General features: G+C 40.2%; 2 protein-coding genes across 8 annotated transcripts in view; one reads left to right on the plus strand and one right to left on the minus strand.

Moving 5' to 3' along the window:
- The window catches only part of mmadhcb (metabolism of cobalamin associated Db), a 34,069-nt gene extending 31,350 nt beyond the window's left edge, over positions 1-2,719 (minus strand). The window contains exon 1 of one of the 5 annotated variants that reach the window (XR_011961716.1): positions 2,512-2,719. Coding sequence is in view for 2 of the 5 variants with exons in the window: in XM_072579778.1 (XP_072435879.1) it covers positions 2,512-2,544 (33 nt within the window). In the remaining 3 variants the exon portion in view is untranslated. The other 4 variants (XM_072579778.1, XM_072579779.1, XM_072579781.1 and 1 more) reach the window with 4 other exon arrangements.
- A 51-nt stretch (positions 2,720-2,770) lies between these two features.
- LOC140482381 (spermatogenesis-associated protein 24-like) lies at positions 2,771-19,919 on the plus strand. Of its 3 annotated transcripts, none has more exons than XM_072579782.1 (6): positions 2,771-2,909; positions 9,360-9,425; positions 10,823-10,953; positions 13,960-14,030; positions 18,485-18,587; positions 18,682-19,918. In XM_072579782.1, the coding sequence occupies exons 1-6, from the start codon at positions 2,817-2,819 to the stop codon at positions 18,791-18,793; spliced, it is 576 nt and encodes a 191-aa protein (XP_072435883.1). In that variant the 5' UTR covers positions 2,771-2,816; the 3' UTR covers positions 18,794-19,918. The 3 variants fall into 3 exon arrangements, with proteins under 3 accessions (XP_072435883.1, XP_072435885.1, XP_072435884.1); XM_072579784.1 differs by having other exon boundaries at positions 2,787-5,558; positions 18,682-19,919; XM_072579783.1 differs by having other exon boundaries at positions 2,787-3,748; positions 18,682-19,919.
- The last annotated feature ends 1,060 nt before the right edge of the window (positions 19,920-20,979 follow it).

A 20,979-nucleotide genomic window follows, 5' to 3' on the forward strand; every position in this document is an offset into this window, starting at 1 on the left:
TTTCAAATACGAAAAAATAAAAAAAGTGTTTTTATACCAATTTTGTTTTCGAAAGTCACTTCACAAAATCACAAGTCATTTTTCAACTAAAACTTGGAGATTTTGAAGCCACCATTCCAAGTATGTATCAGTGCTGTTTACAGAAGAGGGCAGTACTTTGCCTCAGTTTCTCATTATTTTAGGTTCAGTGCAACACTAACATGATAATACTCTTCAGTTGTAGATTTGATCCTAAACGCACTACATTTTTCACTTTTTAAAAAAAAAGATCTGGCTTCACCCCCTAGCTGCCAAAGCAGCTGCTAAAAACATAGCTAGCTGATCAATAATTCAGGGCATGGCTAATTTAATCAAATATTCAGGGTGAGTGTTCCACAGGAATGTGGAGATGGTGAGAGGGAGCAATCACCTTGGACTGGAATTCGAAAAAGTGAAACTATATGTCCAGCTTTAGTGGGTATCCCTCCCTAAATTCTACATTCTACTGACAATTGGAAAATGGTAGCCTTCACGTCATCCACTATTAAATTAGAAATAACAATTGCCATCAAACTGGTGATCGAACAATGATCCTGGTCTTCCGAACAACAACTCAAAACTTCCATTACCTCATATTTCCGGCTCAGCAACATGTCCAACAGGTCTGGAACAAGAATCATCCAACATGATTGCAAATATCTCAAAGATATTCACACAACATAATACTGATATTGTCATACTCAAAGAAATATGTCTAATGATGAACAGACCAGCTGAAGCCAACGAGGCTAATCTCACAAACTGCATGACAGCAGAAAGCTATTCTTCAACCCACATAAGAAACAATATTCCAATCAGTTCATTGATAAAGTGATTTTAATGCAAAATTTACTATCACTTCCATAGTTCATATTAACCTGTTTCAAACAGACTAGAAAATACTTTCAATCTTTTCCAACAGCCAACATCACCCAAAACAAAAAAAAATGGCTTTAACATCCTAATGATTCTACTGAAATAAATCCCATAGTAGAATGCAACCAGAGTTATATAATCAAGTGTGGTCATTGGTCTGTTGGCTTCTTTAACTTGGTTGCCCAAGAAGCATCTCCAAAGTTGGTAGGAAGAATGGACAAAGAAGTCACACAGATTCTGCTCCAGCAGAACAGTAAGACAGCTATGATCAATCAACAATAACACCAAGTGAAAGATCTATTGTTTGCAATGAACAATCCCTCTACAAAGAAGCCACTACAATTACATTTAATTAAAAAATAGAGATTAGTCTCAATGAAGAAAGTGCATCTCCTCAGCTGGCAAAACTAGTACATCAGTACCATGGAATCTGGATGCATCTTAAAAAATATTTGGACCATGATTGCCATTGTCAAACTGAAACCAGGCAATTTAATCAACTTTTTGAGAATTATAGTCTGGTATACTACTCTTCAAGAAAGAAGCTGGTTCTAGCACTGACCATTTAATGTTCAAACTGCAGTTGTTGTGTCACCATACTCTTACCAGACCATAAGGGCTGCTCTCTCATGTGTGTGAGAGAGAGAAAGAAACGACTGGAAAGATTTACAAGGATGTTGCCAGGGTTGGAGGATCGGAGCTACAGGGAGAAGCTGAACAGGCTAAGGCTGTTTTCCCTGGAGCCTTGGAGGCTGAGGGGTGACCTTATAGAGGCTTACAAAATTATGAGGGGCATAGATAGGATAAATAGTCAAAGTCTTTTCCCTGGGGTCAGGGATTCCAGAACTAGAGGGCATAGGTGTAGGGTGCGAGGGGAAAGATATAAAAGAGACCGAAGGGGCAACTTTTTCCATGCAGAGGGTGGTATGTGTATGGAATGAGCTGCCAGAGGATGTGGTGGAGGCTGGTACAATTGCAACATTTAAGAGGCATTTGAATGGGTATTTGAATAGGAAGGGTTTGGAGGGATATGGGCCGGGCGCTGGCAGGTGGGACTAGATTGGGTTGGGATATCTGGTCGGCGTGGACAGGTTGGACCGAAGGGTCTGTTCCCATGCTGTACATCTCTATGACTGGTGGTGATTTAACCTGAGGGCCACCAGACCTACCTGGTGAGGGAAGGGATTGAGAAGGAGAGTCCTTCACGGTAACCTCAAACCAGTGATGGGAATTGAGCCCACACTGTTGACATCACACCACTCTGTAAACCAGAGATCCAGCCAACTGAGCTAAACCATGCTCCACCACCAGATCAATATGAGAGGTCACAGTGAGAGACCCCTACAGATCCAAACTGGCTCAGGCCTATCTACTCAGCAGCTGCCGGGGTCCACTCACATTTACAGCTTTATTGTCTGACGGTGAACCTCACGATGCGGGGCTGGGTCGGGAGACAATGCTGCCTCCTCTAGCTCAAACTCACAGGAAGATGGTATCACCTCCTCCTCGGATAGTCTCCTTCCGTCTCTGGCCAAAGGGCTAAAACGCACGTACGCGTGCGCGTTACGTCACCACTCGTCACCTGTAACCATGGCACTCCATAGCAACGGGGCCTACCTGAGCCTCCCGGACCTTACCCCCACAGCTCATCCTGATATCACGACGGTTCTCTCACGCATTTCCATTTCTTGAACAAAATATGACAAACTCTATTCACTCCCTCCCTCCGCATCCAAGGTCCGTAAAAAGGACCTTGGTACAAAGCGAACATGAACTTCTCACTCCGTCCCCGCCAAACTGTTGAAACTCGTCATCGGACTTGCTCGTCCTGAGCTTCGCGGCAATTGGCTATTTCTGCGGACACCGCGGTTGAAGCAGCTTCGTGATTGGTCGATCTCCCCCCCGCCCCCCACACGGAAGACATGGCGGAGGGGGAGACGCACTGTGTTGTTTATCAGCAGCTGCGGGATGTTATCATCGAGCAGCAACGCAAGATATGTGCCTTCGAGGAGCTGGTGAGCGGTGGCCATCTGTTTGGTTTGTGGAAGTCACAGGCGACTTGAAACCTTTGTGATTCCCAAGAGCTGGTGCCAGGCGAACTATAAAACCTAGGAGCAGACATAGGCTATTCAGCCCATCCAGTCTGCTCCATCGTTTAATTAAATCGTGGTTGATTTGATCATCATCAACTTCGCTTTCCTGTATAAACCTTGATTTCCTTTTTTAGCTCGCTGGTTGGACGTAGGCCTCTCTAGCTAGGACAGCATTTATTGTCCATGACTAATGTAACTTCCCCTCGCCTCCTCCACATAAAAAAAGAGAGATTATTACAGGTCGATTAGCCTGACCCCAGTTGATAAATCCTGAAGAAGGGATTATGCCCGAAACGTCGATTTTCCTGTTCCTTTGATGCTGCCTGACCTGCTGCGCTTTTCCAGCAACACATTTTTAAGATCTGACCTCCAGCATCTGCAGTCCTCACTTTCTCCCAGTTGATGGTTAGGTTTTGGAGTCCATTGTGAAGGATGAGATTTCTGAATGCTTGGAAGTGCATGGTAAAATAAGGCAAAGTCAACATGATTTCATCGAGGGGAGCTCATGCCTGACAAATCTGTTAGAATTCTTTGAGAAGGTAAAGAGCAGGTTAGACCAAGGAGAGCCAATGGATGCTATCTACCTGGACTTCTGGAAGATCTTTGATGAGGTGCCATACAGGAGGCTGCTGAATAGGATAAGAGTCCATCGTGTTATAGCCATATTCTAGCATGGATACAAGCCTAGCTGTTTGGCAGAAAGTGGGGATAAAAGGGCCCTTCTCAGGATGGAAGGCTTTGACTACTGGTGTTACACAAGGGTATGTGTTAGACCCACAACTTTTCACTTTATACATTAATGGTCTGAATGAAGGAACTGAGGGCGTTTTGGCTAAGTTTGCAGATAATACTAGGGGCATGTACTATTGAAGAAGCAAGGAGGCTGCAAAAAGATTTAGACTGGTTAGGGAAATGGGCAAAGTAGTGGTAGATGAAATACAATGTGGGAAGTGTGAGGTCATGCACTTTGGTTGGAAGAATAGAGGCATGGACTATTTTAGCAGTGGAGAGAAAATTCAGAAATCTGAAGTGCAAAGAGACTTGGGAGGCCTAGTCCAGGTTTTTCTTAAGAGAAACTTGGAGGTTGAGTCGGTAGTTAGGAAGACAAATATAATGTTATCATTCATCTCGGGAGGACTGGAATATAAAAGCAGAGAGGCTTTACAAGGCTCTGGTGAGATCACATTTTGAGTATTGTGAGTAATTTTGGGCCCCATACCTCAAGAAGGATGTATCCGTACTGGAGCAGGTCCAGAGAAGGTTCACAAGAATGATCCACGAATGAAATGCTTAACATATGGGGGAATGTTTGAGAACTCTAGATTAGATTCCCTACAGTGTGGAAACAGGCCCTTCGGCCCGACAAGTCCACACTGACCCTCCAAAGACCAACCCACCCAGACCCATTCCCCTACACCTAACACTACGGGCAATTTAGCATGGTCAGTTCACCTAACCTGCACATCTTTGGATTGTGGGAGGAAACCGGAGCACCCAGAGGAAACCCACGCAGACACGGGAAGAATGTAACTGGGTCTATACTCAATGGAGTTTAGAAGGATGAGGGTGGATCTGATTGAAATTTTCAGAATATTGAACAGCCTTGACAGAGTGGATGTTGGGAAGATGGTTCCATTGGCAGGAGAGACTAGGACAAGAGGAGCATGGAGCATACCTAAAAATGAGGTGTCAACTTGGTGATGTTACCAAACAGGACTACCTGCACGCCAAACAGCATAAACAGCAAACGTTAGAGCTGAGTGATTCCCACAATCAACAAATCAGATCTAAGCTCTGCAGTCCTGCCACATCCAGTTGTGAATGGTGGTGAACAATTAACTCAATGGAAGAGGAGGCTCCACAAATATCCCCGTCCTCAATAATGAAAAAGCTCAACAGTTCAGTGCAAAACATAAGGTTGAAGCATTTGCAGCAATCTTCAGCCAGAATTACCAAATGTATGATCCATCTCAGCCTCCTCCAGTGGTCCCAACTATTACAGATAGCATATTTCAGCCAATTTGATTCAGTACACATAATATCAAAAACGGTTGGAGGCACTAGATACTGCAAAGGCTATGTGACCTGACAACATTCCTGCAATGGTGCTGAAGAAGTACTCCAGAACTTGACACTCCCTCAGCCAATCTATGATTTGCTTCTACTGCACGCAAAACCAAACTTCTCATTGTACCTAGGTACATGTAACAATAATAACTCAAATCAATTTAAAAAACTGACATCTATCTGACAATGTGGAAAATTGCCCAATGCACAAAAGGCAGGTCAAATTCAACTTGGCCAATTGCTGCCTCATCAGTCTACTCTCAATCATCTGGAAAGTGTCATCAATGATGCTATGAAGCAACGCCTGCTCAGCAACAACCAGTGATACCCAGTTTGAGTTCTGTCAGGACCACTCAGCTCCTGCCTTTATTGCAGTGTTAGTTGAACATGGACAGAAGTGAGATGATAGTGACAGCCCTTGATATCATGCCTACATTCGACTGAGTGTGGCATCTAGGAGCCCGAGCAAAACTGGATTCAGCGGGTATAATGGAGTCATATCTGGTACGTAGAAAAATGGTTGTGGTTCTTGGAGCTTAGTGATCTCAGCTCCAGGACATCTTGCAGGAATTCCAGTGTCCTAGGCCCAATCATCTTCTGCTGCTTCATCAATGACTTTCCCTCCATCATAAGGTCAGAAATGGGCATGTTCACTGATGACTGTGCCATGTTCGGCACCAATCACGGCTCCTCATACTGCAGCAATCCATGTTCGAATGCAGAAAGATCTGGACAATATCCAGGCTTGGGCTGAGAAGTGGCAAGTAACATTCACGCCACATAAATGCCAGGCAATGACAACTTTCAATAAGAAACAATCTAACCATAACCCCTTTCCATTCATGATGTTACCATCAGTGAATCCTCCACTAAGCACCTGGGGTTACCATTAACCAGAAGCTCTACTTGATTCATCACGTAAACGCGGTGACTACAAAATCAGGTTGGGGCTAGGAATACTGCGGCAAGTAACTCACATCTTCACTCCCCAAAACCTGTCCATCATCTGCAAGGTGGAAGTCAAGAAGAATCCACCCCACTTGCCTGGATAAGTGCAGCTCCAACAGCAGCCAAGAAACTTGACACAATCCATGATAAACCAGCCCACTTGATTGGCACCACGTCCACAAGCAGGCATTTCTTTCACCACCAATGCTCAGTAGCAGCAGTGTGTACTATCTGCAAGATGCACTGCAGAAATTCACCATAGGTCCTTTCTATATATACATGTATTCACATACAGGGCTCTGTTGGCCAAAACAAGTCTTTTTCAACTAAATCAAAAATTGCTGTTAACTATTCTTTGATGCTTTCCCGATGAACAAGGTATTGTTAATCAGGTTAAAAATCACACAACACCAGGTTATAGTCCAACAGGTTTAATTGGAAGCACTAGCTTTCTGAGCGCTGCTCCTTCTTAAACCTGTTGGACTATAACCTGGTGTTGTGTGATTTTTAACTTTGTACGCCCCAGTCCAACACCGACATCTCCAAATCATTGTTCAATCAGAATCCACTTGCCAACATATTAGTACTGTCTTTGTATGTAATATACATTATCTTTCCCTTTGAAATTTAGTATTTTTACAATTTTATCCCTATGATCACAAAATGAAAAGCTTCAGCACCATGTTTGTATTCCAACAGTATGCAAATTCACATCTACAGTGCAACTATTTTAAGGTTACATTTTCTATCCATACCTTTAAACTGTTGTAAATTTCCTTTCTCAATCGGAATCTTCCTATTTAAACTTATCATGCTGTAATTATACTGTCCTGTTTGCCAGCACTGGTGGGAGTATATTATAATAGCAAAACAAAAGTCATTTTATATTTGAAATATGTAAATTAAAGGTTTATCATGGAAGATTAATAGAATGTGTTTTGAGTGGCAATAAACCTGCTGAATCTTGACCTCACTCTGAGCCTGTGCCATTGTAGTGGTTTTTTTTGCTCTTTGTTAGATGTTTATTTAGAATATGAGGAAACAAAGTCCTGGGCTAAGACCTGAATGTAGTTCTAGCTCAGCTAAATTTAAGCCATGAAGATGGAACTAAATAAGTTAGTGACATGTTTTTCTCTATACATGTGCATCTTTCTGTTTGTGCAAAGCTTTTTTTTTTGACTGTGGAAATTATCTGATATTTTCCAATCTTTGCACTTGATAATCCCATGTGTGTATATTTTTCTTTGTGTCTCAAGTATGCGGTTTTTTCATGTATGGTGTTTCTAACAACATAGTTATGACAGTAAATACTTTTGTATGTACTTTTCGATGGAACATCTTGTGGCACAGTGGATTGCAACCCTGCCTCTGAACCAGAATATAGAACATAGAACAATACAGCACAGAACAGGCCCTTCAGCCCACGATGTTGTGCCGAACATTTGTCCTAGCTTAAGTACCTATCCATGTACCTATCCAATTGCCGCTTAAAGGTCAACAATGATTCTGACTCTGCTAATCCCACAGGCAGCGCATTCCATGCCCCCACCACTCTCTCTGGGTAAAAAACCTACCCCTGACATCCCCCCCAATACCTTCCACCCTTCAACTTCAATATGTCCCCTTGTAACACTCTGTTGTACCTGGGGGAAAGGTCTCTGACTGTCTACTCTATCTATTTCCCTGATCATCTTATAAACCTCTATCAAGTCACCCCTCATCCTTCGCCGTTCCAATGAGAAAAGGCCTAGCAGTCTCAACCTATCCTCATACGACTTATTCTCCATTCCAGGCAACATCTTAGTAAATCTCCTCTGCACCCTCTGCAAAGCTTCCACATCTTTCCTAAAATGAGGTGACCAGAACTCCACAGAATACTCCAAATGTGGCCTTACCAAGGTCCTATACAGCTGCAACATCACCTCACAACTCTTGAATTCAATCCCTCTGCTAATGAACACTAATACACCATAGGCCTTCTTTAAGCTCTATCCACCTGAGTGGCAACTTTCAAAGATCTATGAACATAGATCCCAAGATCCCTCTGCTCCTCCACCTTACTAAGAACCCTACTGTTAACCCTGTATTCCGCATTCTTATTTGTCCTTCCAAAATGGACAACCTCACACTTGACAGGGTTGAACTCTATTTGCCACTCCTCAGCCCAGTTCTGCATCATATCTAAGTCCCTTTGCAGTCGACAACAGCCCTCCTCACTATTCACAACTCCACCAATCTTCGTATCGTCTGCAAATTTACTGACCCACCCTTCGACTCCCTCTTCCAAGTCATTAATAAAAATTACAAACAGCAGAGGACCCAGAACTGATCCCTGCGGAACTCCACTTGTAACTGGGCTCCAGGCTGAATATTTACCATCTACCACCACTCTCTGACTTTGACCGGTTAGCCAGTTCTCTATCTAACTGGCCAAACTTTCCACTATCCCATGCCTCCTGACTTTCTGCATAAGCCTATTATGGGGAACCTTATCAAATGCCTTACTAAAATCCATGTACACTACATCCACTGCTCTACCCTCATCCACATGCTTGGTCACCTCCTCAAAGAATTCAATAAGACTTGTAAGGCAAGACCTACCCTTCACAAATCCGTGCTGGCTGTCCCTAATCAAGCAGTGTCTTTCCAGATACTCATAAATCCTATGAATGTTTGAGTTCAAGTGCTACTTCAGGACACTATGACTAAGGAAGGTGTGTTAATAATGCAGCCAAACAGGTTCAGTTTTAACCTACAAATTCTGCCAACATACAGTAATGACAGCTGGCAAAATCAAGAGAGATTCCTGGTCAGCCAAGCGATGGAAAGAAAATTGGTGCATCTATTGTTGGTACCCATAGCTCCAGACTGTGTCATGATACAAAAGTGGATATTGCTCCAGTAATTTGGACTCTTGAGTGAACTCTAAGGTTACCACCACACCTTTGGTGTACCTTACAATATCTCTGTCACAGAGAGACAGAGCAATAACAGAAGCTTGGATAAAGCATTAATTTTGATCTGTAATATTTAACAACTTATTATTAAATATTTTGCCAGCTTGTCTTATTTGACTACAGTTGATAATCTGCTGTAATGTGATGCTTTATTACTGTTTTGTTTAGTTAGGTTGCAGTTTTAACAGCATTCAACTACTCTATATTCTGCATCAAACTCTTGGAGAAGGTATAATGTCAAATTTTTCTTGTTACTGTACAGTCATATTTATTGTTAATGAATTCTCTGTATTGTAGTTCAATTTCTAGACATCAACTTAGCAGCCCAATGATAGGATAAGAATTCTTTACATATTTGAAACAAAACTGTTTAACACAATATGATGCATTCCACATTTAGGTAAAACAGCGAGAAGAGAAGACAGCATACAGAGAGGAGCTTGAAGCTGTGGTGAAGGAGTTGGAGGTGAGAACTTTGAAGCTTATCGAGGTAATTGTTAACAAAAGATATCTGTATATTTTCAATTTTCAGTATTTAATCATTTTCTACAATACTGCGTATATTTATAATACCTTTGTATATAATCGATCAGACTCTGATTTTTAAAAAAATGACTTTTAAATCACTATATTTAGGCAAGTCTTCCAGGCTTGTTTTAAATCTTCACCAATTTGTCCTTTCTAATTTGGGTACAAGCTCCCACCCAGATTCCTGTGAGATAAACCACAGTGGTTAATCAGTATCCAATCTATTCCCAGATCCTAGCAGACTCATCTACGTGACATTTTAGGAATGCCTAACCCAATTTCCTCTTCATCTTTCTCTATAGTATTGTGAATTCCTTGAATATCGTACTCAAGTAGAAATGCTGACTAGCTATTCTTTAAACTTTAACTCTAACCTATCCTGCAAACAAAGGGATGGTTCAACAGATACCCTTTTACAGCCTGATACTCTTAATACTTCCTTGAGACTTGGAGGTTGCCAGTCTGTCCACCAGTATTACAGCTACCTTTGACAGTATGAATGTCTTTCATTACCTTCCTAGAACAATCAGGTCTTCCTTTAATCTTTTAACAGCTTCAGGCTTCCTGTCGAGTAATCTTCAGTACAGGTCATCTGACTCACATCATTTTATCCTAAGTTAAAGGCAGTCCTGAAACTATCTTATAAACCTCATAATTGTAAGACTTTTGAGAACGTCACCAATTCTTCCCATTTAACCTGGTAGCTAAGATCCTTCAACCAAGGAACTATTATGGTAAATTCAGTGCATCCTTTCAGTGGGTCCTTCATATCTTCTTAAAGTGTGGTACCCAGATGGACAAAATACTTTTGTTATACCCTAATCAGAGCTTCATAAATATAAATAAAACAAAATTATTTTCCTGCTTTTGCATTCTATCATTGTAAGGCCCAAAGTCTCATATGCTTTGCTAATTATTTTAAGTATGTACTGATCTATGAATATGAACCCCAGATGCCTCTACCCTTGCTCACTCTTTGCAATTTTGCCACTCTATTTCCTATCAAGAGATCTCCCTATTCTTTTTGCGAAAGTACATCTTCTCACACTTCTCTTTATAAAATTCCATCTGCCAGTTATCTGCCCATTCTGCTATCTTAACGGTGTCCTGTTGCGTATAATTGATATTCTTGCTGTGTCCCTGCTGTAATTATTCAGACAAACTAACTGTCACCTTCATTCAACCTGAGGAAAGTTTGCATGCTTCCTCCTATGGTAGAGGACCACCTGCAATTGAACTATCTGCATCATATTTCAAAGTGCTGAAGTTGTTCTATTCAGATTTGAGACTGCTGCAACTGAGTAATTCTGTTAACTTTGTCATACTTCTTTATAGGATGAAAAACTTGAGCATGCTAAAACTAAAGCATTACTTTCCAAGGAATCTGAAAAACTGCAGTTTGCTCTTGGTGAAATAGAGATTTTAATGAAACAGCTAGATCGGGAAAAGAAGGCCTTTGAAAATGCGTAAGTTTTGCTTCATTTAGCTACATAATCTCAGTGACTATATTTCATGAAGTAATTAATTAGCTCTAAACTGCTTGGGAATATCCTGAGGAACTGGAAGGAATTACATAAATGTGGGTTTGTTCTTTAAACTTTTATGCTACCTTAATATGTTGTGACAATTTTTTAACCTAATTTTACTGCTTTGAAAATTTTAAAACTGCTTATAAAAATGGCTTAATGTTCATATTGTAGGTAGAGCCTTACTTCAATAAAATCGTAAGCGCTGGAAAGCGCTGCTGCAGCAATTGCAACATGCTTAATTGCTGGAGAAGGCATCAATGTTATTATTAACTAAATCTCTGGACAATTATGACACTCAAACTGATTCAAAGTGTGATACTGCACCCTTTTTTTATTTGAACACACCCGACTAAATATGACAGAGTTGGCATCAAACCTCCCATATTCATTCCTGGTTGATTTTCATCCTTTTCTCCCAATTGATACATCTTCAAAACAGGTGTTCGAGTTTCATTCAGTTCTTAAACTAAGGTAGACAGGAGAAAATTTACTTCTGAATCAATGGATGTGAGTTCAAGTCTCATTCTAGAGACTTCAACAGGAAAAAGTTTCAAAAAGGTGCTTATCACAGCCTTCTGCTGTTCAAATAGGGATGAGCAGCAAATGCTGACCTAGCCAGTGGCATGTACATCCCACGAGTAAAGAGAAAAATTACGTGGCGTTAATTTGAATAAAAGAGAAGGAGTTCTTCCCATCATCTTGGTTAGAATGCATCAACAACAAAGGGGCATAATGTCAAAGTAAAAAGCAAGAACTTTAGAGGTGAATGGAGAAAAACCTTATTCACCCAGATGGTGGAGGTGGGGTTGCAGTTCGCAACCTTTAAAAAGTACTTGGATGAGTGCTTGAAATATCATTGAAAGCAATGAGTCTAATGTGGGAAAATGAGACTAGTTTGGGTAATTGTATAATTTTGATCGTTCAGTCTTGGTAGGCTAAAGGATCCCTTCTGTATGATTTTATGATTGTATTGGTCTGTCGATATCACCAAAACTCTTTATCTAGAATATGAATAGATATTGGAACTGGATTTTGTTGGAGACCTGCAATTAGCTATAGGACCATCCTTGCATTCTGTTTTAAGCCTCACACCAAGGTTTGATAGCTGGATTTGCAGGTAGGATATCTGTGTGCTGTCGGAACAATAGATACATGTAAAGCACTATGTGACCTGATTGCATGGTTAACAAAGGCGAGTTTTGTTAAAAATGAGTGTTTGTCTCTAATTCTTGAGGGGTTTTAGGAACATACATCATCCCAAATCGACCATAGAGTTCTCCTTAGTTTTTATGGCCATTTATTGAACAACTTGAGGATAGACAAGTCCCCCGGGCCTGACGGGATATATCCTAGGATTATGTGGGAAGCAAGAGAGGAAATTGCAGTACCGTTGGCAATGATCTTCTCGTCTTCACTGGCAACTGGGGTGGTACCAGGGGACTGGAGAGTAGCGAATGTTGTGCCCCTGTTCAAAAAAGGGAATAGGGATAACCCCGGGAATTACAGGCCAGTTAGTCTTACTTCTGTGGTAGGCAAAGTAATGGAAAGGGTACTGAGGGATAGGATTTACGAGTATCTGGAAAGACACTGCTTGATTAGGGACAGCCAGCACGGATTTGTGAAGGGTAGGTCTTGCCTTACAAGTCTTATTGAATTCTTCGAGGAGGTGACCAAGCATGTGGATGTGGGTAGAGCAGTGGATGTAGTGTACATGGATTTTAGTAAGGCATTTGATAAGGTTCCCCATGGTAGGCTTATGTGGAAAGTCAGGAGGCATGGGATAGAGGGAAATTTGGCCAATTGGATAGAAAACTGGCTAACCGGTCGAAGTCAGAGAGTGGTGGTAGATGGTAAATATTCAGCATGGAGTCCAGTTACAAGTGGAGTTCCGCAGGGATCAGTTCTGGGTCCTCTGCTGTTTGTAATTTTTATTAATGACTTGGAAGAGGGAGTCGAAGGGTGGGTCAGTAAATTTGCAGATGATACAAAGATAGGTGGAGTTGTGGACAGTGAGGAGGGCTGTTGTCGGCTGCAGAGGGACTTAGATATGATGCAGAGCTGGGCTGAGGAGTGGCAGATGGAGTTCAACCCTGCCAAGTGTGAGGTTGTCCATTTTGGAAGAACAAATAAGAATGCGGAATACAGGGTTAATGGTAGGGTTCTTGGTCAGGTGGAGGAACAGAGGGATCTTGGGGTCTATGTACATAGATCTTTGAAGGTTGCCACTCAGGTGGATAGAGTTTGTAAGAAGGCCTATGGAGTATTATCGTTCATTAGCAGAGGGATTGAATTCAAGAGTCATGAGGTGATGTTGCAGCTGTACAGGACTTTGGTTAGGCCACATTTGGAGTACTGTGTGCAGTTCTGGTCGCCTCACTTTAGGAAAGATGTGGAAGCTTTGGAGAGGGTGCAGAGAAGATTTACCAGGATGTTGCCTGGAATGGAGAGTAGGTCGTACGAGGATAGGTTGAGAGTTCTCGGCCTTTTCTCGTTGGAACGGTGAAGGATGAGGGGTGAATTGATAGAGGTTTATAAGATGATCAGAGGAATAGATAGAGTAGACAGTCAGAAACTTTTTCCCCGGGTACAACAGAGTGTTACAAGGGGACATAAATTTAAGGTGAAGGGTGGAAGGTATAGGGGAGATGTCAGGGGTGGGTTCTTTACCCAGAGAGTGGTGGGGGCATGGAATGCGCTGCCCGAGGGAGTGGTAGAGTCAGATTCATTGGCGACCTTTAAGCGGCATTTGGATAGGTACATGGATGGGTGCTTAATCTAGGATAGAAGTTCGGCACAACATCGTGGGCCGAAGGGCCTGTTCTGTGCTGTATTGTTCTATGTTCTATGTTCTAGGTGATGTTAAAATCTTTGTTTACAGTTAACTAAACTGTGATATTGATTATTTTTATTTAAACATAATGTCTGTTTTTATTCTTTGCAAAGATTGGAAAGCATTAAAAATAAAGCATTGAAAGAGTCAACAAAAAATGACAAGTTAATAAGCAAATGCAATGGTAAGTGATAGTGCTGTTCTAAATATTCTAAATATGTGTGCATATTTTACGTGGACTTTGTAACAAGGAACATAGGAATAGTAATTGGCCATTTAGCCCAATGAACCTACCCTTTCTTTCTAGATCATAGCTGATCGTGTCATCAATGCCAACGTTCCATGTTAACCTCCATATCCCTTAATGTCATTAGCCTCCAGAAACCTTTTGATTTCCATCTTGAATCTGCTCAATGGTCGCACTTCCACAGCCTTTAGGATAGAAACTTCCAAAGTTTCACCATGCTTTGAGTGAAAAATTCCTCCTTACAGCAGTTTAAATTGGCCTAAACCTTATCCTGAGATGTGATACCTGGTTTTCGAGTCACCAGCCAGGTTGAACATCCCATCTGTTGTCATTGCATTACTCGCTACTGAGAATGTTTGTCGACCTAGAAAATTCTGTGTCACTGGTCATGGGTTGTGTGGGCCCTTGTGTTGCTGATGAGCCTAATCCTTGAACTGCATCTCTGATTGCACATCTGGCAGGTAGTTTTGGAAGTTAGAATTGGTCCTTGGCCTTGAGATTGCTGGCATTCCTTTCTCTGGCTCCTTTCTTTGCCATGTCACCTCCTATCGATGGGAGTTCTAAAAGAACTGTGTCCCTTCATACATGAGTTTCCTCCATGTCTGTTTCCTCTGAATGAGGGTCTCCCACGAGTTCATATTTATATTGTATTTCATGAAGGATGTCTTCAGGGAATTTTGAAACACTTCCTTTGTCCTCCTCCATTTGAGTGTCTTCCTGGAACTGGGCCAAAATGATTTATGTTGGCAGTTAGAACTAGGCATTTTAAGCAAGTGGCAGGCACAGAAGAGTTGGTTTTATATGATCATGGCCTCAATGGTGATGCTATTGGCTGCATCAAGGATGTTGTAGTTAGTTCATCTGTCCTCCCATCTGATGCAGAGAGCCCTTTGAGAGTCTTCTAGTTTTCAGTGCTAACCCCCTCAGTCTTCAAAACTTTAGAGAATGTAAACTCAGTTTCCCCAGTATCTCTACATAAACAATCCTATGAGCTGAGGAATCAACTTCCTGAATCTCCACTGTACTTCTTCTATGGCAAGTGTGTCTCATTTTAGATAAGGGAATAGTACAAGTGAGGTCTCACCAAGGCTCTGTACAACTGCGGCAAGATAGTTTATGTCCTGAAATCCCCTTGAAATGAATGCCAACATCCTATGCTATTCTAAATTCTTGCTGCACCTTTTAAATGATTTGTACGTGAGAAAATCCTGATCCATTTGGAAACTTGCACAGGTGGTACCTAGATACAAATCCTTTATCTAGATTGTGAACAGTTATGGACCTCGCACTGACTGTAGTACCCTAATATAAACAGCCTGACATCCAGAGATTAATCTGTTTATTCCTGCTCTGGTTTCTGTCTATTAACTAGTTCTCAGCCCACATTAGCATCTTCCCCACAATCCCATGTGCTCTATAATTTTATTTACTAAATGTTTGCATGGAAATGATCAAAATCTTTCTGAAAATTTGAATACAACACATAAACAGGATATCCTTTGACTATGTTACAAGTGACATGCTCAAAAATTCCAATAAATTTGTCAATCATGATTTTTCTTTATCAGTTGTGACAAAACAGTTATAACAGTGGTTAGCACTGCTGCCTCACAGCGCCAGAGACCCGGGTTCAATTCCCGCCTCAGTCGACTGACTGTGTGGAGTTTGCACGTTCTCCCCGTGTCTGCGTGGGTTTCCTCCGGGTGCTCCGGTTTCCTCCCACAGTCCAAAGATGTGCAGGTCAGGTGAATTGCCCGTAGTGTTAGGTAAGGGGTAGATGTAGATGTAGATGTAGGGGTATGGGTGGGTTACGCTTCGGCGGGGCGGTGTGGACTTGTTGGGCCGAAGGGCCTGTTTCCACACTGTAGGTAATCTAATCTAATCTAATTTATCAACATTTTTGGAATTTGGACTTCAAAATAGGAGGATTTAATTTTTAAAAATTAATTCATGGGATGGGGCGTCACTGGCTCGACCAGCATTTATTGCCCATTCCTAATTGTCCAGAGGGCAGTTAAGAATCAACCACATTGCTGTGGGTCTGGAGGACATGTAGGCCAGTCCAGGTAAAGATGGCAGATTTCCTTCCCGAAAGGATATTAGTGAACCAGATAGGATTTTCCTGGCAGTTAGCAATGGCTTCATGTTTGTTGTTAAACTCTTATATCCTGATTATTATTGACTTCAAATTCCATCTTTACCATGGCAAGATTAAAACCCAGGTCCCCAGAACATTACCTGGGTTTCTGGACTAATGGTCCAGCGATACTACCACTAGACCATTGTCTACCTAAGTAGTGTTGGTTACTTCTGTAAAATGATTTTTTTTAAGAAGCAAACTGAGGAACAGTGGCCTAAATTCAGCATTTATCAAAAAGCTGACTGTAGATGCTTGCAGTGTTAGTGGAAAGATGTTAGTACCACATGTTTAATGGCCTTAAATATTTAAGGCCATTAGCTTTATTTTTAGTTCAGAAGAATCTGGGATTAAGTTTTTAATTTACTTTAAAATTCAGTCTAGAAGCAAGTTTAGTTTCTATTCTAGAATTTCTGGGAACCAGTCACCTCTGCCAAAGTGCCAAAGACTCCAAACCAGGAGAGTTTGGTTAGAAAACTGAGAGTTATTAGAACTGAGAAATTTTAGGATTTTAGATTTTGAAAAGTTAATGTTGGCAAACTTGGAAAGGACTCATTAAATTGTACCCATAGTTTGTGGCAAAATAAAAACTGTAAGAAACTTAAGGAGTTCAAATAATTGTGCAATTTCTCTGGACTGGGCTTTTATAATGGATAGTGGGGAGATGCTTTCAAATTTTATTTGCTGTATGGTTTGAGATATTTTGTACTTATATAATTAGATAGCTTGTTTTGTTTTTTCTTTTGTGTTCTGTTGTTAGTGTGCAGCCTTGTGTATGTTTCAGTTACTAACCATCATGTTAACGAACTAATCAAGCCAAGTTCCATTCTGAGATTAGATAAATAATGCTATTAGCTGGGATCATAACAAAATCCATGTTGTTTTTGCCCAATTTTGTAATTCTTTTCTAAGTGTTTATTTATTACATCCTTTATATTAGATTCTAACAGTCTCCTGATCATTGATGTTAAACTAACAGATTTGTAGTTATCCACATTCACTTTTCTTACATAATGAGATTAGATTTGCTATCCATCAGTCAGCAGGAACCTGATTTCAAGTGATGAAAAGCAATGCTGTGAAATGTTGTGATTCCACCTAAATCTGTTGGCCTATAACCTGGTGTCATGTAACTTCTGATCTTGTCCAACCCAGTCCAACACTGGCACCTCAACATCATTCCTCCATGAAGATGAATGCAAAGCAAAAGTTTAGTTCCACCACCTTTTCCTCCTTCTTCACTATAAATACTCCTTTCTCCCCCAGAAATGGGCCCATATTTATCCTTGCTAATCATTTTCTTTCTCATATAGCTGGATGTTTTTATAGTACGGATTTATGTTGCTTGCCAGTTTACATTCGTATTTTCCTTTTCTTCTCAGTTTCTTGTTTGTTCTTTGTTCAGTCCTAAATTACTTCCAGTTCTCAGGTTTACCACAATTTCTGATGCTTTTGTAAGCACTCCTTTGATCTGATGCAATTTTTGACTTATTAAAGATGAATCAACCATGATTACCTTTGAGTATATGATTTATTCCTGAAAACCCGTAAAGTTTTAAACAAAATTAATTTGTTAACATTATAATTTTCCTGTCCCTTCCCACACCAGCCTACACTTGGGCTCACTCTCTATCCCTCTGTATGTATGTGTGTCTGTGTACATCTGCTTTGGGGGCAGTGAAACAAAAGATCACTTTCCTTGTTCTGCTTCATATGTAGCCGAAATTCCTGTTCCCAATCATTACAATGGTCTGCAATTCTACTCATTGCATGGGTATTATAATATAAAGTAAAATAAGAAACGTATGTTGCAATTCCATCTCTGAGAACCGTTCATCGATGCTTTGGCTGTTGGTCATGGGATGATCGTCTTGCTGTTCCTCAGCACTAATTCAGAAGTTCCCAAAATCTGATTTTAATTTGTGTAATATATAATTTCTGAAACTTGTGTTTTGCAGCCCTCTTTAACCTGTTGTCCCTTTTCAGGCAATCTGTGTGTAGACATCTATTGTAAAGAATGGTACTTACCCAATAATGAACATTTGCCAAAAATTACAAATGCAAAATTGATACAAAGGCAAAAATACATAATTACATTGTCTAATGATTACAACATACAGTTTCTGGAAAGGAAAGGTTTTATACTTCCTGGAATGTGCTTGGTCGATTTTCTAAAATAATACTTCAACAGATCTCAAAAAATAGATTTAGATAGATACTAATTATTTCTCAAAACTAATTGTTTTCTTGGCAGAGATTGAGAATCAGATGGAGAAACAAGATGGCATTTTAAGTATCAAAGAGGATCAGATTAAAAATCTTAACCAGCTTCTTGAAAAGCAGAAAGATACTTTGAGGTAAGTATGTAAACTTTCCTCAAGGAGGGCTTTGATGTGTTGCAATCAAAATATACCTAATATTTTTAAAAAACTAAATTTGTGTTCTATGCAGGCAAAAGGTTACTGACTTTGAGATACAGAAGCAGCAAGATGCTTATATAGCACGAGTACTGAAAGACAAAAAGAGGAAGACATTTGGAAAGTTTCATCATGCTCCTAAGTAGCAAGTTGCATACAGATTTGTAAATAAGCATGCATGTTTTTTCGGAGATTGCATACCTGTTTGGTAGCTGATTACATGTGGTGAAACTTAGCATGGTTTCTCTCCCAAGCCATCAGCAGTGTATTGGGCACAGCAGCAATCAAAAGACCATCAAATGAATTGGCTGTCATGCAACCTGTTCTGGTGCTAGTTTTTCTGATTGTGTTCCTTCTGACCTAAGACAATTCTTTTCTTAGCAAACAATTGAGTGAAATACAGTGAAATGAATACACATTGGGAAACTATGTTCAATTCCTGTGCCACAACTTATTATGCTCTGCCTTTAATTGTATTTGCTTTCTGTTTGATCAGAAATGATAGAGCCTCATCAGTACTCTTTGGGCTTATAGTTCTAAAAGTAGGTTTACCAAGAGTGCCATTTGTCACTAACAACATTTATGTAATACTGAAATAGGTAAAGTTGACAGTCAGATTTGTATTTTGACGCATCAAAAAAAAACATAGGGTGTTAATTTGGTTGCAGCAGCCTTGGTGATATTCACTATTTTGAATGGTGCTAATTTTTTAAAAATGATACCTATTCGCTTGTAAAAGAAAAAGTAGCTCTTGTAGCTGTCATATTGTTGACAGCTGTGAGAATATAAGCAACAAATACAGGGATGGACTGTTCAGCTCTTTGAGTCCAGTCTGCCATTCATTCAGATCATGGATGATTGTCTATTTTAACACTGTTTTCCTGCATTCTCAACATATCCCTTGATATTTACAATATATAAAAATCTATCAATGTCAGTCTTGGACCATTCTCAATGACTGATTCTCTAAAGGCCTTTGGAGAGAGAATTCTATGCGTTCACCACCCTCTGAGTAATGAAATTCATTTCATCACAATCCTAGATGCTCTTATTCAGAGACTGCGACCCTGTGTTTTGACCCACCAGCTCAGGCAACACCTGTCCTGTGAGAATTCTGTATGTTTGAATAAGACCACCTCTCATTCGGCTAAACTTCGAAATACAGGCTAATCTGTTTAGCTTGCCTCAGTGAGTATTTAGATTGTTAGAACTGAATTGTCAGTCATAATATGATATTTGTAAAACTGCATTGTAACTTTTCATTATGTTTATAATTGTTAATAATTATATTATATGTAATTTATAATCATAAAACATGTTTAATTATGTAAAGACCCTGTCTTATTTTCATCATTTTTAAGTTGTGGACTTAAATGAGAAAGAACTGTTTCAAGTCAGTTTTAAAGGATTGTTGCATTGAAAAGCAAGTAAACCTGACACTTAGAGCAAGCATTATAAAAACAGCATTTCGAACAAGTTGGAGTTGGAGTGACTGCAGATGAATTGAAACTTAAGGATTGTGTGCAGATGTGAATGGTGGCATCAGGAAGTTGATTGCTGAATACTCAGTTATTGATGATAAAAGCCTTTTGCCTGTCAGCACCCCTGTGATTGGTTGTCAGGTAAGTGAACAACTTAGGGGCTAGGAATAAGATGAAGATCTTCATCAGCACAGGAGCGCTGTCTGTTCTCTGCTGTTGAAACCTATTTTAAATTCAAAGAAAACCAGTTGATTTTTCCTTTGCCAGTTGTTGAAAGTTGTTATTGTTGACTTTTAACTGATAACTCAGAGACCTTTTATAAGTGAATTATCCACTTCATATATCTCTTGCAAAGCAGTAGAAGCATATAAAGAACGATGACTGGAAAGCAATGTTCTGACCAGCATGAGAATCATAAGGATCATTCTAGCGATCTATGAGTAGGAACTACTAACTGCCTGTCAGTTTTCCTCTGCCATAATCTATTTTCCTGTCTGTTTGCTTGTCAGTGTTTGTATGTGTGAGGGGGGAGTTAATAAGGGAATTAGAGTATTAATTTGTAGTGTTACATGCCAATGATTTATAACTGCTTAACTGTAGCTAGAATGTAATTATTTGTAATAATTGGGAATTCTTGCTATGTATAGAAACCTGGTCCATGCTTTTTATCAACCTGGTCTGGAAATCAGGCAAATTAGAGAATTTTATGTACTTTTAAAAAAATCTTTAACTTTTGTGACAACACCAGGAATAGTGATGTTTGATTTCCAACACACTACCCCAGTAGATGGTGACATACCAAATGAATTAGTCTAGATTAGTTCCAGATATTGAACTTTAGTACCTTAAGA

Source organism: Chiloscyllium punctatum, chromosome 10 (assembly GCF_047496795.1).
Source record: "Chiloscyllium punctatum isolate Juve2018m chromosome 10, sChiPun1.3, whole genome shotgun sequence".
Taxonomy (NCBI): Eukaryota; Metazoa; Chordata; class Chondrichthyes; order Orectolobiformes; family Hemiscylliidae; genus Chiloscyllium; species Chiloscyllium punctatum.